Source organism: Anser brachyrhynchus (genome assembly GCF_964034855.1).
Source record: "Anser brachyrhynchus genome assembly, chromosome: 2".
Taxonomy (NCBI): domain Eukaryota; kingdom Metazoa; phylum Chordata; class Aves; order Anseriformes; family Anatidae; genus Anser; species Anser brachyrhynchus.
This window is the reverse complement of record NC_137695.1, coordinates 9,216,023-9,234,459: the sequence shown is the minus strand read 5'-3', so window position 1 is coordinate 9,234,459 and position 18,437 is coordinate 9,216,023. Positions and strand designations below refer to the sequence as shown.

At 39.3% G+C, this 18,437-nt stretch overlaps 1 protein-coding gene across 6 annotated transcripts in view; it reads right to left on the bottom strand.

Moving 5' to 3' along the window:
- The window catches only part of RBM33 (RNA binding motif protein 33), a 99,270-nt gene that overhangs the window by 29,661 nt on the left and 51,172 nt on the right, over positions 1 to 18,437 (bottom strand). For all 6 annotated transcript variants that reach the window (XM_080581457.1, XM_080581454.1, XM_080581456.1 and 3 more), the window contains exons 11-15: positions 12,231 to 12,390; positions 11,041 to 11,372; positions 9,914 to 10,162; positions 8,823 to 9,110; positions 844 to 1,482 (exon numbers count right to left, since the gene is read on the bottom strand). In XM_080581457.1, coding sequence (XP_080437583.1) covers positions 844 to 1,482; positions 8,823 to 9,110; positions 9,914 to 10,162; positions 11,041 to 11,372; positions 12,231 to 12,390 — 1,668 coding nt within the window. The remainder of the gene's footprint in view (positions 1 to 843; positions 1,483 to 8,822; positions 9,111 to 9,913; positions 10,163 to 11,040; positions 11,373 to 12,230; positions 12,391 to 18,437) is intronic.

The following is an 18,437-nucleotide window of genomic DNA, read 5'->3' as shown; positions in this document are numbered from 1 at the left end:
CCAAGGACAGATTGCACACTGGCAACCATCACCTCACTGCATCCCTTCGCATCGGTTTCTTCAGAGCCCTACCAAATTAACCTGTCTTTTCCATTAAGACAGAAGAGATCTGGTCTAGATACTTTCTAACCAACCCCCCAGATCTTAAGTATGCACGCTGCCATCAAGACCAGCATTGAGAGTCATCCGCAACACTGGTGCTCAGGGGACACTCTACAAATAATAGATTCCTCATCAAAAGATAAGGAAATCTCATTTAGATGCAGAAGTGAAATGGTGATGTTTTAAACCCAGCCTCTCACAGAAAACATCCCTCTCCAACATACTGCTTAAGTTAGTTTCACAACATGCTTCCCAAGAAAATAAAGCCAATCTTCCCTTGGGTACAGAAACCACACCAATGCCAGTGCTGGCACACAACTTAATTGTGTGGCTTCAACTAACGAATAAGCAGCGCTTAGCTTTTTAACTGAGCCTAGAAAACAGGTCCACAAGTCCTTTCTGCTAACCCACTATTAGACTTACCAACCTGAAGCAAAATGAACTGAGTTGAGGAGTCCCCGAGACTCAAGTTACAAAGAATTTAAAAGAAAGGAGTGTTATTTTAGATAACAATGTGATAGTGATAACTGCCTGGCAGTAAAGCATTAAAGAAAACATACACTTCTGAATAGCTGATAACTTACAGTTCTGAAAAACTAAAATACGGATTGTGAAGTCTCCTAAATCTGCTACTTCCCTCTTCATTTTGGGCCCATTTTTTATTTTGGGATTACACAGAATGAAACACACAAAAACAAACCATGACGACAGACACACACAAGACGAGCCTTGGAAACTTACCCCTCCTGACAACTTAATCACCCTGACTTTGCTGCCGACATGGGGCCCATCTCCACTACCACTGTTTGTCCGCTGCATGACAGTCCTTTTCACGCCAGGTTTCAGTTCCTGGGGCCTTGCTTGTACCGAAGCCACTCTAGCAGTCTGTGGTGAGGGCAGCGGTGCTGCAGCAGGTTTTGTCTGGGATATTTTCTGCGCTGCCTGAGGCTGACTGGGAGGTACTGTTCTGGTCTGCCTCAGTTGTTTCACTGGTTTCAGCTGCTGTCCTTGATACTGCATATTGCTCCCAACCTGTGGGTAATCTGTGTGTTTGGGCTGGACATTTGGAACTACCATATCTTGCTTTTTAACAAGGAGTCTGTTTTTCACATTTTGCCTGGTCTGTAAGCCAGAGTGGGGTATGTAAGGGCTGCCGTTGGTGGGGAACTCAGAAGAGTCGTCCTCCTGCTGCATGTAGGATTGCTGCGTAGAAGGTTGCTGCTGCTGCTGCTGCGCCAGTCTTTCAAGCAGTTCTCTCTTCCTAGCACCAGCCTGCTGCTGCCGTCTCAACTCCTTTTGTTTCAGAATTTCTTCTCTTAAACGTTTCTGCTCTTCTATCTTCAAACGGTACAATCTAGTTTCTTCATCTTCATCTGGATACTACAAAGGGAAACACAGATTAATTCACAAAATTCTCACTATATGCCCAGTTCGGTCAAAATAACATTATTTTGTTGTTTTAGAAGATGTGATAATGGCCTAACTCTCTGTAGAGCTTCTGAAATTATCGCTGACACCAAGCAAAGGCTATCAGCAGAGCATATCCACAAATATGATTTATTTGCTATTCATTAGAGACAAACAACTCAAATCAGGTTTAGGACTTAGATATACTACTTCCTAGACAGTTAAAAAAAATAAAAGCTATAATACCAGTTAAGAAATCTTATCATAATACTAAAAATGAAGTCTTACAAATTAGAACTCATTTAGAAGTTTCTAAAACCAATTAAACTATTAATATAATTTGAGATATCAAAATATGTTTCAAATGGAAAGTAACAATACGAAGGCAACCCACTGTCACACAGGTTTTATCTTGCTCTTTTCTGACAAACTAACAAAAGGTAGGGTGGTAAATGACCTGAAAGGCCCTGATTAGAACTATTGATTTTTCTCACAGAATTTTCAGCCTGATCTCAAACTCATTTGTCACACAATAATTGGTTATAATGAACAGCACAAGTCAATCTCTCTGACCTTGAACTCATGCACTCTCTTCAGAATCAAAATGTTGCCAAAAGCAGCGTTGGAATATTAATGGTATATAGAGAATGCCTTTAATATTCCATCCCTAGACCCTTCTGAAAGTCTTATACATTGTTAAATAACCTTTCTAAAGATTATTCAACTTTGGCGCAACGGGTTCTTACGAAAAGCTATAAAAAAAATAGACAAGAGCCAAGAAAATGTAAATTCTCATCATCCTGGAAAAGAAATCAAGCTGCTTATGATACAAATATATGCATTTTTTAACGTTACAAAACATACCTTTTCATTAGATGCATTTTATTTTCAACAGTTTAAGATATTAAGTTAGAGACTTTTAGAGACCACTTACAAATGCTAATGAGCACAAAATTCTTTTGATAAGATCCATTAATCACCCCTAACAGGCTCTCAGAGTAATAATACTTTGCATTTTGGTAAGTTACAGCATCAACAACATTAGAACACTTCTCAAAATCTGAATCTGTGATTTACAGTTATTTATGTTGCAGTAACTGGGGTGCAATATCTTGTCAGTACAAATGGCTTTTTTTGTCTTCCTTTTTAAACACATGCATACCCAAGTGTACAATAATAAATTTTGGTGTTTGAGGGCTTTTATCTCCGGTACATCACAGAATCTCCAACGCAAAGGAACAAACAGCAGAACAGATCCAACCATAAAGTTGATCCGCAGATATAAAAGCCCGGTAGCGTTTGTATTCATAGAATCCAGGTCCACAAATCCTGAACGCTCGTCTCCTCCAGATATAACTGCTCCTTTCCTAAGTAGCGGCATGTCTCAGAGTACAAGTCTAGCCTAAACAATGACTAAAATAAGACTTCAACAAAAACAGATTTATTTATAAATATGTGCTATAGTTTTGGGAGGAGTCCGAACACCATCCTTTTTAGGACAATGCTTCATAAACCACAAGGTTCTGATCTTCCTCAATACTTTTCAGAGTATGATTGCAGTAATAAATGACTGATCACTGTAATGACTAGATTACAGGTCTTTGTTGATAGATGGCAACAGGAACACACTTCTACAAATTAAAACGTGGAGGGAAGTCAAGTAGTTAATCTTGTACTGAAAGCTGGAGGTGCTGGATTATAGTCTTAAACACCAAAAACAACAACAAAAAATCCACGTGACCCTTAAGAGACAGAGAAAAAAGATAAGACTCTTAAGTATATCTTGCATAGGATGAGAAAAATAAGATAAGCTCCAGATAGGAGGACGATGTGCTGTTATGCAGAACCTGATGTTATGAAGTTTTCAGTCTGTTTCGGAGACAGTAAATATGCTGTTCAAATCGTCCAAACAGAAAACCTGTTCCACTTAATGAATTATTTTATTCACTCGCTTTGCTTTTGATCAGAGCATTCTGTATTTTATCTAAATGGGTCTGACAGATGCCAGTGAGCCAGTACCAAGTGTACCTCTGGAGGTAGCACTGCATTTTTTTTCTCTTTATGATCAACTGAGGGTGTCAATACTAGCAAAAGCCTGCATAAGATGGGGCTTTTCTATCAGCTGTCCTTTATCATCAGGGAACTATCTGCTTGTATTATCATCTAACAAGTTCTGAAAGCCTTGGAAGATACAGATCCCGATCTGGTAAGTACAAAACACCAACTCAAAGGCTACACGTAAGCAGCGCAGAGATGTGTGTTTTACGGTCCATTTAAATGGGTCTTGCCAGCAGACAAGAACGGACATCCTGAGGGACTCTGATCAACATGTTCGCGCAGAACCCTGTGGGCAGATTTCAACTGCACTAGCATTAAACACAGAAGACAAGTGGCAAACTCTATTACCAACACATAAGAAGTTTGATGAATGCTCAGTAGAATCTTCAGGCTATTCTATCTCAAACATCATCTGAATTATTCCTTTCAGGAGCTTAATATTTGGTAAGTTAGTAAGGTTTCTACAAAGTCAATACGAAGTCATTCTCTTCTTAAAAGGTGAGCTTTGAAATGAAGGGCCAAGAGCTCTGAGGTTTTATGACAACTGCAAATCAGATGCTCAATAGGCTACAGACAGGCCTAAATCCTTCATCTCCATAAATGAGTTGCTATTACTGTTATGTTCTCAGTAAAATGCCCTTGCAGCTAGAGGAAGACCGCACGATATAACGACCCTGTGATCATTAGCAAAGTATTTGCATTGGGAGTCAGTTCTAATTGTTATTAGTTGGGGAATGACCCAACAGCACGGATTCAGAATGGGTAGCAAACTCCTCCCCAGGATAAAAATAGGGGTAGTTAAATCCTCTGCCTCTTGGCTCTAAAAGCATCTCTTCCCCTACATTGTAAGTAGCTTCATCAGACAGAACAAGCAAGACAGTATACTGAATCAAGATGGAAATGGTATGCAGTGACTGCTGCTAATGATTTTCATCCTATTAGTTTAATAACCCCAGCACAGACTTCTTCACAAGCAGTTGCACTGCCAAAAGAAAAAAAAATACAAACATTTTGCCAAAAAAATAGCAACTGGGAGAAAGTAGACATCCGTCAAAGATATCATGAATTTCACAGCTCGTATTTGGAGGTTTAATACCAAAAGCAACATTATCTGTAGGAGAAGCAGAAAAACTTGGAGCGGCCTTTTCTCTAGATAAACCAGATGTGTCACCCTTTTCCTGTAGAAAATTCTACAACATGAAGAAATGGTGTACAAAAAAGGAGCCAGGTGGAATACAAAGTAAAAGAACAAAAAGTACAAGCACAAAGCCAGAGAAGCAAAGCAGTTCCTTTAGTGTTATTTTTATTGTGTTTTTTTTTCTCTGTTCATTTGTTTTTGCTGTTGTTAAATGCTGATTCTCATCTGTCTGAAAAGTTCTTGAGCACAATATATTTAATTGTGGTTTGGAGGGAAGACCAAGCCTTAGCTATAGGTTTTTCTTCTGCCTTAAAGGTTCATAGGTTTTAATGGAAAGTGCCAAAAGAAGAAGTTGTAGGCTGCCATTCTGAGTCTAGCTCAAGAGCAGCAGTAAGAAAAGCAGCAGGCTTTTGTAGGATAACTCAGAATGGCACTGTTGAGGAAAAGACAGCAAAGACATGCTCTAAAACAAATTACAATAGAAAGTATAACGTCTCAAGTCCTCATACCAGTAGCTTGCTTCTCATATAGTGAATTCAAAACAATCACTTTTGTGGTTGTGGGTTGGTGTTCTTTTGTTTTTTTGGTGTTTTTTTTTTTAGTTGTTAGAGTTAAATGCAGAGCTGTAAGAGCTGGATACTGAAGTCCTCTCGCTTGCAATGGATGAAGAAACAAAAAAAAATCATGCAGCCAGGCTCACTTGTTTCCCTCAGTAAAACTGGCACAATCAAAATTGTTTGAACTGCAGCATATACACAAATCTGTTTATTCAAGAGGTTATTTTTTCCCCATCAGTTATAATATTAGAAACAAAATAGGCTAGAAGCACTTGTCCAAAAATTTGTAACAATTCTTCATAAAAGGTAAGGACAGATCCAAATTACATCATTTGGCTGCCGGGGTTCAATAAAGACAGTTAAATAAACGTCACACATTACTAATGACAGAGGCTCCTAAACCCTATGAAGGTATGAATCATCCCACAAAACACAGGCAGAGTACATCTCAGAAAAACAGAAAATTAAGAATGAGATTATATATAACTTTGAAAAGCACACTGCCCTCTTATGATCTTCTATCTGGAAAAATACCGCTGGAAAGAATCACAAAGCACAAAGACAGAAGGCATTATTTTTAAAAGCTGGAAGTCAAACCTACTCAAGCTAGAGAAAACAAATTAAAACATACATTTTTTTCAGGTAATTAACTTCCAAAAAAGCAGATTTAGAAACATTTTCTTAAAAATCACCTGAATTTGCCCAATATTGAATATTTTCTATACTCCAAGTCTTATAAAAAAACAACATAAGACCCAACAAAAATCCAACTCCAAATTTTACTGGATTTGGAAGAACAGAAGGGTTGCCTTTAAGGATACCAGGGATGTTATCTGCAATATAAGTGGTGATATCAGTAAACCTCTGATTATGCAATGGTTTACCAATATCTCTCCTGTTCCGAGATCCAATAACTCATTTCTTCTAAAAAGCTTCACATCACCTTTCTACATTTTTCCTGCCCTTTTTTTAAACTTAAAAATGCTTAATGTTGCCTTAATTCCTCTCATCCTAAACTGACCTCAACATGAGCAGAACGAGACCCGCAGTCACTACCCATTTCTCTCAATTTCATTGACTCTTTGTTATCCTCCCAGATGTAAACTTCCATGTCCTCAGTCTGAAAAATCATTCTGACAGAGGCACTTAAAGGTCGATATTTTCCAGCTGCATAGGAACAAGCATACTATTCAGAAAGTTCACACAGTTTTCAGTCTTCTAGTCTCTCAGGTTGCAATCCTTTATATATCTATTTGGAAGATGAGGGAAAACCTTTAACAGCCAATATTGCTATTTTTTGTGCTTTCTGAATGATAGGGCATTCATAAACGTGGCCATTGGCTCTTCAGGAAGATGGATGCAGAAAAAAAGTCTTAATTTTCCAGTTGAAGACACTTGCAAAATAACCTGCCCAATTCAGTTATGAGCCAGACAGCTAGAAAAAATGGCAGAATTTAACTCTTTCACCTTCACAGAAAGCCTAAAACAGCACAAAGTTTGGTAATTAGAAGAAAAATACACAAAAGACTGGAAAACATTACAATTTGCCTTAAGGAGGGGATGTAATAACCTACATTACAAAAATAGCAGAGAAAATAATTAAGTGCTTGGAAATGAGAGCTACTAGTACAGCAATCCTCAGTTTGTAAACTGAGGATGAGTGTCACCAGTGAACACGACTACCACAGTGGCACAGCTGAAAAGGGACAATGTTACTGCACTGTAGCACAAGGCTCTCTTTTGGGTCAACTTTGAAAACAGAAGTGTTCTAATCTGTGCATGCACATTCACATAAGTACTTGCCAAGTGTACCTACAAAGGCTTTACTTTTATGGTTATCAATAGGAAACACTACAGAGACACATCAGTTTTTCAAGGGCAACTTTCTTTTCCACCTGTTTTACGAAAAAGCAACTTGTGTGAAATAGGTATCACAAACTCCTTTCAAAGATAGCAGTTTTACCATGGAAATGAAAAGAAAGCTTGACTTGTAGAACCAAGAAATCACATGAGTTGGATTAGATGGTCTTAAAGTTACAGGTTTGTTAGGATATGTGTAATATTTAAAATGGAAAGAACACGATAACTGCACTGGTTATTTTATTCCATTTGATTAACAGGAGTGAAAAATAGTTCATTTTTCCAGACACTGACAGAGATATTTCAGGACTAATGTCTTAAGTTCCAAATGTCTGAAACATGAAAAAACTATAAAATGCTTTAGATGGGGAGGCCTGTAACTGCTTTGCATAGGCCTTCAAAACTTACCTTTACTGTTGGCCTGAAAAACAGATTGACTAGGATTACTCCAAGAGACTGAACTGAGGTGAAGGAGATTACTTAAGCAATTTTTTTTTTAGAAAAGATCACAATTAAAATTTTTTTTTTTATATTCCCACTGAGAAGCAAGTCCAGAAGAGATCAAGCACTGCCAGCTATGGGTTTCTTTTGTGCCACATTTGCGAAAATTAGGAATGGTCATAATAATTCAAGAACGAGATGAGAAGCTAATCGCCAGCAGCTTAAGGGGAAGAAAGTATTACCACAATTAAAGCTTTCAAAAGTTGTTGAAGGAAACCTGGTCCTTGAGACAAGTTTCATGGGCAATTGAACTATAAAGATTTACAGTTTTGTTCTGAATAACCTCACATTCGGGAATTGTACAGGGTGCATTAACCATCACGTTCCTCTGGCACTTCCTGAGATTCACTATTAACAATATCGTCAGTGCAATCCTACCTACTCTCTCACACACTAACAGTGCTCATGGCAAGTCTTCTCTAGCTTCCAGGAGAATCTGTGCAATAAAATGTCCCCTGTTCACCATGCATGACCCACTGGAGCCCAAAAACCTGTATCTCATTTTCTGATTGTGCAGAGTACTAGCAGAGCAAACAGCATCTTTTTGTCCAAAATGGAAAATCTGAGAGCATCTCCTATTTTTTTCATGCAAAAAGGGTATACGAAAGAAAGATTTTCTTCTTCAAGAAGAAATTCCATGGGCAATACAGCTGCAGTTTCCTTCAGGAATGCTCAAGACCCTAGAGTAGAGTAGGCAGTCTAAGGGAAAACAGCATGAGGAAGAAAAAATGGCTATTTAGGGAGGTATACGGCATATAGCAACACAGAAAATGGAAGAGAAGAGGTTTTCTAACCCAGAAAGAAGTACTTACCCGGAAGGGGAAGAAAAAAACAAACAGACAAAAAAAACAACACAAGCCAACCGATCGTAAACCTGCAAGATACAAAATGGGCACAATGGGTATCTCAGAGACTTGTATCATTGATGAAGTTCATGCAACCTCTGCCTTGTCACAGTAGGAATGATTCCTACACCTGCAAAACAGGATCACCAGGGCGCTGACAACCTTTCAGAGTTCATTTTTTTTTTTTATTTTGGTCAATGGAAACTGTCTGAGAGCACAACTCAGAAGGGAGGCCTCTAGTGGCAGCAAAAAATATTGGGTGAATAGTATGTTAGCTACATTTACAGTTCACAAGTCAGACAAAAAAAAATTTTTAACGGGTTTTCTTTTAAAAAATGGCAAAAAAAGCCTTACCTCTGGTTCAGATTTGACTTCTGGTTTTGCTTGGGCCACTGGTGTGATCGCTTTAGCTTTCATCTCAGTCCGTCCCTGTGAGTTTCCAACACCAGCTACAGTCTTGGTGGCAGACACTGTGCTGGTAATGGGTTTGACCTGAGCAGCTGGGGTAGAGGTTCGCCTGTTGTTGCTCACTTCCAGAGCATGTGACGGTGCTATTGGCAACTCCCGCAAGTTACTATTTCTTGGAGCAGTTGGCTGTAGCTGCTGATTTGGACGCTTGACAATATTTTGTGAGGGTGTGTTCTGAAAAGCAGAAAGGAAAAAAACGCAGATATTTCTACCCCAAACCAGACTGAAGTGTTCCCTGTTTCAGATTTTCATGACTTGTTTGCCAACAAAAAAAAACACTTTTCAAAGAGGCACTGTGTTTTCAATGTAAGTATAAAAATAAAAACATTAACTTTTTTTTTTTTAATTTACAGCAAAACTGAATCTCATTGGTTTAACATCTTTCTCAGAAATTGGCTTCACTGTGATTTATTTTCCTAATTAAAATGATTCTTCTGAACTAGTCACATTGACTTGAGCACTGCCATGGACTGTTGTGCCACCCCAACCTGCCTAGTGGCAGAACGTGCTGGACTGGAGCAAATTCACAAGACGTGAGTGATACCATCTTAACCAGAATGCTTATTCACAGTGCTACTGAGAGGCCTTCAGATTGAAGGATGGTGTCAGAGAACTGGGCTCCTACACAGTCACAGACTACCAGCAGTTTTAAATATGATCATGCAACCGCCCTCCCCTCCCTCCCAAACCCTTTACTGTTAGTTCTTGGGCAACTGTCATCTCGTATTGGAGTCGGATCACAAAAAAAAACACAATGAGAACTGGACTAGAAAAAAATATATAAATGCACTATTTATTGATATAGTTACAAAATGAGCAAAGTAGAAAAAGAAGCAAAAAATGATGAAAGAAAAGGACAAAGCAGAAAAGGAATAAGGAGGCTGAAAAACTGTGGTGGTAAGTTTTGAAACACGTGTTTACAAGCTTATTACCCATGCAGAGCTAAGAGAGACAACGCTGATGGAGGTGGTACTCACATGTCTTGGCTTCATTGGACCCTGCCGCTGCTGACACTGCATCCTGTTGTTATTTGGCTGCTGCTGCGTGGCCTGCATGTGAGGCCTGAACTGTGGCTGGTTCATGGGCATCAAGGGCTGTGGTGGTCCTTGGAGATGATGGTGGTGTTGCTGCTGCTGCTGCTGGTGATGGTGTTGTTGCTGCTGCTGGTGATGGTGCTGCTGAGGCTGAGGCTGTGGCTGAGGTTGCAACGGTGGATGCAAAGGACCCTTTGTATCAAGAAAGATTATTTGTTTTTAGTTTCAAGGTAGTAATCTCTGCAAATGTAGCTCCAGTCTCACAAGTCCTCAAAACATTTGTGAGCAGCTATCGATCAGGCTAAACCAAAAACACACTGATTAAAAAACAGATTAACAGAAGCTGCACAAGGTAGTTCTATGCTTACGCCTGAGTAAGACAACAGCTGAATTGGGAAAACGGCAAACGAAAGGCCTTCTGCTCTCTTTCTTTTCTGTTTAATGACTTAAACACTGTTCTTTCTCTTCCTCCCCCCAAACACAGAAGCACATAGAAGTCTTTATGGCTTCCCCACATTCAAAACCTAGACACCATGAAAAGACCCTGAACACCCAATCATGCAGGGCCCTCTCCATCACTCGGCACAACCCCAGAACATTTACCCACTTCAAGCAAGCAGCTCAGCTTCCCCCCGGGCAGCAGGAGGCCCCAGCTCCCCGCTGAGCCCTGCGGCTGAGCAGCAGAGGGCGCTCCGGCCCCGCCGGTGGCCCCGACCTGCAGGGCAGCAGGACAGCTCCCTGCCTCCGCGGAGCTAAAGCAACTTAAGGAGTTATGTGACATTGAAACTTCTGATTCCATTAACTGTAAAGTGTTTTTTTGTAAGTCTATTGTAGAGACATGGCTGGGGTACAGACTGCTATTGGAAATGAGTTAGTGCTGGCCACCGAAGAAAAAAAAAATCACTTTTTCCGACAGAGTAATAAGAACTATATATAAATCTGCCTCATACCTGTAATCTCGAATAACTCCATTTTATTCACATTACTCCTATAACTCAACAGAGCTACAGTGCATTTCTGTTCCACTACAAACACCTCTTGTATGACTGCTCCCTGTTGTAGATCCGTACCTGCATGTTAGGCTGCGTATGTGCAGCGAGGAAGGGCTGTCCCGGGGCTTGTAGGAACTGCTGTCTCGGAGGAATGAAGGGCCGTGGATTTGCTGCACCCGGCTGGTTGAAGTGGAGAATTCCCACCGGGCCTTGAGGCTGTATGTTCGGCCTCACCGGCCTCTCCCTGGGAAACACCGGCTGTTGCCCCTGCTGGCTGAAGGCTGGCCCGGGCTGACTGAAGGGCATGGGGCTTTGCGTAGGGACAGGATGCGCGCTGTTAAGAAGCGGGGGAGGTGGTGGTGGAGGGGGGCTCCGCTGCTCAAACAAGTGATGGCTTGGAAATCTTGGATCTGTGGGAATCAGAAAAAGTCATTAAATGACAGGCTCCGTGGGAAAAAAAACATGCTTTTCAAACGCAAAGCTCTGTTTTGATTTAGAAAAGTAACTTGAAATTTGTAGAAAAAAAACTATGAGGTGTTTTAAGAGCTATCCTCAACGTTACATTTCTCTTGCTTGTGCCACCTGTGTTTAAAAGGAATTGATACTTGAAAGACCAACAGAACTGAACGTTACCTAGAATTAGGAATATCTTTTAGAAATTCTACTCTACTGAAATCAGTGAAGGATTACAGGGATTAGTGCTTAAAGTATACAACAACTCACAAAACTTTGATACCATTTGCTAACCAGATACTCAGCAACTTTGCATATACATTTTACCTGTACTCACGAATAACACATGCATCATATATATATTTCATACATTTGGTATAAACATATCTATATATACACACAAACTAACCTTTGTTTGCTATGCTGTAGCATTTCAGCTAACGTTAACAGATTTCTTATAGTCCAGACAGTTTATGGTGTTACTATCAGAAACTAAAATGTATGGGGAGTGCATTACGTAAAATGTAACAAATTACAACAATTTTACTGCAGCAATTACTTACATACTAATTTTATTTTGCATTTGTATAAATTCACAGATTTATGGTAGCTAAACGTGTAGACAGAAGACTACATCAGAACAGGAGAAAAGATACCACTGGCATTTCTGGCATTGTAACTCATCAGGTTACATCAAATACTACCTTCTGGTCTCCAGGTTCTTCTGAACATATCACGTTACATGATACATACTTAAACTCCACATTCACTTTACAAAAACTACATTTTACGTTAATTGAAATGAAAATGCTTACCTCCTATAAAAAAGGGATCTCTTTCCTGAGGAGGTGGAGGAGGGAGGGGTGGTGGCGGTGGTGGTGGCCCCCTCCACTGGTCCTGGATTGGCAGCCTTGGGGCCTGTGAGAAGTTTGTAGGAACTGGTCCAGGTGCATGCTGCTGAAAGTCTGGAGGAACCTATTTAATAAGGCAAAACTAAGATTAAGACTACCAGCCAGAAAATTATCCATTGTCTGCTATAACTTTTTTCTCTTAAAAATGTAATTGATTTATGGAGTTACCTCCTATAATCTCTACAAATTGGCAGCTCTTACTGAGTCATCCTTTCAAAATGGAAGGGGTATTAAACCTGAGCACAGCACTTTGAAATGAATTCACAATGTTTTAATAATCACTAGCACTACAGGAATGCCATTTATTCTCAAGCTTATTGAAATCCATGCAATTATTGACCTTCTTTCCCATTAATCCCCCCAAAATCTGAATGTCTACTTTAGAAGATATTCCTGACATTTATCTTCTTAAACCATGCTATTCTGTGCCATCAATTCAGTACAGCATAGCACACTGAAGTGAAGTAGCTCTGCTTGGGGGAGGGATGGGGGACAGGACACGACGACATGACAATTTATGGCGTCTGAAAATTAAAGAAATCATATTTCAAAAAACAAAAAAGGAGAGTAACGTTTCTGTCTATTCAGAACACAAACATCTGAAGCATTATAAGGCTGACTACAAAATTATCTTTTCTCCATTAAGTTCTTTTAAAATGTAAACTGAGCCCTTACGTGTTGCAGAAAGTGGAATATTAATCCAAAAGCAGAAATTTGCAGAAGACACACTTAAGTCAGTAATTCACGCTATTACAATTTCTTTTATAACACAAGTTGACAAAGTATGTTGGCAACCTCTGATAACTAACCAAGAGAAACTATGCCTAAAATAAATCATTATATTCACAAACATTTCCTTATTATATATGAGTAGATCAAATAAGTAATGAAAATGATCTAGGAATATTCTTGTTTTCCACTTCATAGAAATTTTGAAATTAGTGGTGGCATCTTTTTCATCTACATCTGGTGTTCACCTAAAAGCTTACACTTGCCATTGCTGAAGACAAGCTTTTCAAAACAGATTTCAGAACACACACTCCCTGCTAAACTGAACTATGGCTATCAGCAAAAGATTATCATTTATCCGTGGGGCTACCATAACACCAACAACATATGTAGTGTCACCCTATCCTACTTGCATTCCAAAAATCTTAGTATTTTCATAAAAAAGAATTTGTCACACAGCAAAACCAGGTATTTGCTCTGGCAACTGATGTGTGTTCACTATCAAAGCAGCACAAGACAAAGCTGCTTCACACCTTTCTACTACCAAGCTACAGATGGGATTTGCAAGAACCGAAAAGGTAGATGAGAGCAAGCCACTGAGGCTCAAAGCCATTACTAAATCTGTGGCCTTCTCGGACACACCTAAATGGGCTATCTGAGAAACTAAGACCTCTCATTTGGAAGCGAGACTGTGACTATGTATTTCATGTCATTATACAGCCATCAACTGCAAATACTTCATCGCTCAGAGATTAAAGGTTCTATATCCTGTTGCCAGTGCTCCTTCCTAGTCAGCCAGTCTCCTGTGGGTATTTCATTTAGAGAAAAGACATTATTTTACACTCAAGCATGACAGTCTTCATAACATACATACTATTTACAGGAAGAACTGCTATACTTCTCTCTAAGCTGACAGTTACCAACACAAAATATTCTTGCCACCTCAGAAGACGCCAAGACCTTTGACTTTCAATGCTGTCTGCAACCAACGGCACTTAGAGGAAGAGGGAGATATTTGGGGTGGAGAAAATGACATTGATTCGTCCCATCAAAATCCGTTCAGGTTTAGCTGAACTAGGCTGTTCAGCCGCGTTGCCCTTCCCCGGTGCAGAACAGGACAGCGCTGGCTGCCTGCCAAAGCAGAACTGAACACAAACCTTGAGGATCCTGACCCTTCGTTCCCCAAATGCACCTGTACCATCAACCCGCGTAGGAGCTGCCAGAGGTACTTTCAAACTAAGGTTAAAAGCATCCCTTCATCCTGGAAGCCTGGGTGATAAAAGCCTATTAAAGAGCAGCTCTTACGGCCATCGGTCACCCTGGGGAACACACAGGGCTTCCGCAAGCCACGCAGCCTCAAGGGACGCACCTAGCAAACCGCCCCATGTTTAGCTACTTAACTATTTAGGTAGTCGTTTGTCACTGTATAACGCATGAGGTCACTGCCAATGGAGGCAGGGGAAAAACCAGTTCATCAGGGCAGTTTTCAAACAAGGTGGTTACCTTACATCTTATTTACAGCACATCGTCACATGAGCATATGTCACCTGGGGAGAGAAGGAAGTCCAGGCAGGTAAGCTGCTTTTAATTAATTTATTTATTTTTTGGAGTGTTTAACTTTGAAACTCTGAAGCTCTCCTAGTTCTCAACATTAATACATGCCTACATAAAACTTACTTATTTCTAAAGTGGCCAGTGAAAAACATGACATGGAAACATACTGACACATAGGTAGAAAAATGGTGAGTAGCACATATTTGCCGCCTGAGCTGAAGAACTGGCAGCAGTAATAACCTGGCTGGGCTTGTTTCCAAGCACCAAATGGTGTCACAGTGATGATAATCTGTACTTCCTTCTTCCAAACTCAACATATTCTGCCCTAGTGAAGGTCACAGATCCTTTTCAGTCGCTCCTCGGCACTCCCAAGCTCTAGTTGGACACAGGTTACAAAACAAGCAGGTGTCTCCACTCCTACTCCTGACATCTGTAACCAAATCTCAAGCATCTTCCTCAATATTAATTCATTTTTCAGTTAGTCTTAGTTTTCTCCTTAAGGAGAAGCAACTGAGAAAAAAAATGGTGTGTGTTTCTATAATTGTATTTTAAATAAAGTTTTCCCTCTCCTGCCACCCCATACCTTCATTATTACACCCAGATCTACCTCATCCCAAAGCTTCAACCAAACTGATTTAAATTGAGGCAGGCAACCAGCAGAATATATTCACTCAAATCATCTGGTTTGAGACTACACACACTGAGAGCAGACTTGTATTTGCTGTCATAGGGAAACTTTAAACCTTTATGAAATAAGCTTTGGTAAAATAACTTCAGTCAGTTCTGGAATTTAAGTCCCACTTTCCAAAACAAAACAACAACAACAAAAAAATCACCACCACCACCCCCCCAAAAAAAAATCAGCAATGTATTTTACTGCTTTTTTTTTTTTTTAGATTCTAGTTAAACTTTGAAGCTATTAAGTTTTCAAAGACAAGAAACATTTCTGAATCCTAAATCCAACTCCTTCTCCATTTTACATTTAAAAAATAACATGAGGAGCCTTTTTATATTCTTCAGTGAACAGAAGTTGTCTCTGTCAGAATTCATTAGCGCTGAATTGTTGCATATATGGTTACTAAAACAATGACCCTTCCTGGCCTGAGCACTTATCCCAAGCACAATGAAACTGAGGGTTGTGGTTTTTTGTTTTGTATTAAATCTGGAAGTTTTGAAAGTTACAGAAGTATGGCTGATATAAAACATACCACAGTAAAGCAACATACTATACAGACAACTGAGTGTCATTAACAAATATCCACTTATTTGATCACTAACGGATCTTAACTTATGTATATGGCATTTTGAAGAGCTAGTGAAATATGACTAATCACATTTCTTGGCTGATAACCAAAGGCCAATCATGCAAAGTTAATTGCAAAGTCATTTGCTATTTGCAGAAAAATGAATTACCAATATTTGCTTCTAAAAAAACAAATGAGTTTGATTCCCTTCCTTCTCATATCAGTGAAAAAGACTGACCTCTCGTTTTTTTCTAAACCAGTTTTGCTTCTGCTTCCCCCAAAAGTGAAATAAAACTCTACCCATAAATTACTGTAATACGGACGGCGAGAAGCTCATATATCCAGGTTTTACAGTGCTGAAACTTTCCTTCTGAAAAAAGCTTTCAGGAAAGCTCCAACATAAATTTGATTATTTTATTAATGATTTAATAATCAAAATGATTAATTTAACATAGTACGTGTGAAACTAAGTTTCAACCAGAGTTATTACTTCTAGGCACAAATGAACTTGCTTTTTAATAAAACATGCACAATATGGTGGATGTTTTTCTGAATTACCAGATACTCATCTATTATTCTGAAATATACTCACCCCATCCCCAGGAATACACTAATACCACAGCTTTGACTTTTTCTTATGCCAAATTCTAATTGTCCTAAAAATAGTACAAAGTAATGTAACAGTTTTCTATTACTTAAGGTTTAACTCCCCCCTCTCCCCCTTCTTCACTGCAGTCAAACTGTAATTCCAGGAGTGGATTATTTTATCATTATTGCTAAACTCTACATTCAGCAAGCATTTGCTACTGATAACTGCCAAGTGCCTTCTGGTATTTAGTAGAAAAGACCACGCAGAGCTATTTAACTTCAAAAATTAATGAAGAGCAGGTGCAAAAGCCAGTTTTCATAATGGTCTATTTTGATAAAATAAGCATACTGTAACATAGATGCATAATAAATCTTTATATGCACAGTGGTTACTTCCATTTTTCATGGTTTTGCTAACCGGACAGTTTCAAATTACAACCAACTATTCAGTTCACACATCAACCGAGACTCCCTACAAAAAGACATTTTAACTATTCCTTCACCATTGTTATACCTCTTCGGAAACTTCTCTACTTAATAAATCTCACACTCTCCAGAACACCTATTTTCAAGTTAACGAGTTTCAAGTGAACAAAAAGGAGAACTGCAAATTCATAGTCAGCCAAGGCTGTAAGATTCTAACTTTTAGTCCCAGACTGGGGCCAATTGTGACACTGGGGGGAAGGGACAAAATTATTTATGTGCCTTTCCAGCAAGACCCCCGCAAGGCTGGCTCAGATTCATAGACAGTGGTTCGGAAGATTGAGTTACCAAGCATCTGTATGAGAAAGACCCAGAAGAGCACATAACACAACTTTCTGGAAGAGTCTTCTCCCTTTTTCATCATTATCGGATTCTTTATCATTGATTTAGCATCATTATCATTGATAATTTAGTGTCATTTACTAAATAATCAACTTGATAAAGTGCACCAAACTGGAAGGGAAGACTCCTAAGATGGATCTTTTAGCTATACTTAAAACTAGTTGCAAAAAGAGGTCGGAATCAGAAAACAGCACCTGACCTGGAGCAGACTCACCCATCATATCACACTACGTATGGCCTGGAAGCCATAAACCGACCTACACTTACCCCTTACAAAACTGCTCCCAATACTCAGTGCTGTGCAGTTCCTTCTAAACCACGAGCTGCAGCCCTGGCATTAATGAGTACTTCAAAGACCTGAGAGAGAAATTGTTATTTTTGAAAACTTGAGGGCTCACATCCAGTGCAGGAAGGGCTTCGAGCCTCTCAGTAGGACTCTGCAGGCTGTGGAAACTCAACTCAGGCCATTCTTTCTAATCTTTTGTGCAAACTATAACATATGTCAATCCCCAAACAACGATAACAAGGTACTGAACATCAAGATTTTTCTCAAACTGCCAAAGACGTGCTGTACTTTTTCCTGTATTTTTAAGGAATACAAATGTTGATTTCTATCAATTTATCCTAGCGTAATTTTACTTTGAAAATTTTGAGATATCACCTTTCTGAATACACTTAGGTCTACACAGAAATTACACTGGAAGTGGGGTTCTGGGTGGATTTCCAAAGAGACCACAACCACAGGCATTCTAGAAATACTTCAAAGGAGATGATAAACACACACTGAAGTGCTACTGACAGGTATTTCACTCTCTTAAATATTCATTTTTAACAAGTTTACCCTGACAAAAAAAAGTCTATCCACACTTTCTCCCCCACATGCTATAGTTTACAGCACCACGGGCTGACATTTCTAAACAATTCCACATGTATGCAGCTTACACAACGTCCCCTTTTGCTAACTTCCATTATTCAATTAACTTACATGTTATCAATCACTTTTGCAAAAAAAAAAAAAACCACGCATTGCAAACTTGTGTCTACAATTCATTAGAGTTGTGAATAGCTCATTGAACACGACTTTCACACACTCAGGCAATCCTACCTTCTGAAAGAACACGAGATAAGGTTACTTTAATCCTTTCAAAGAACTGCACTATTTTGCCTTCCT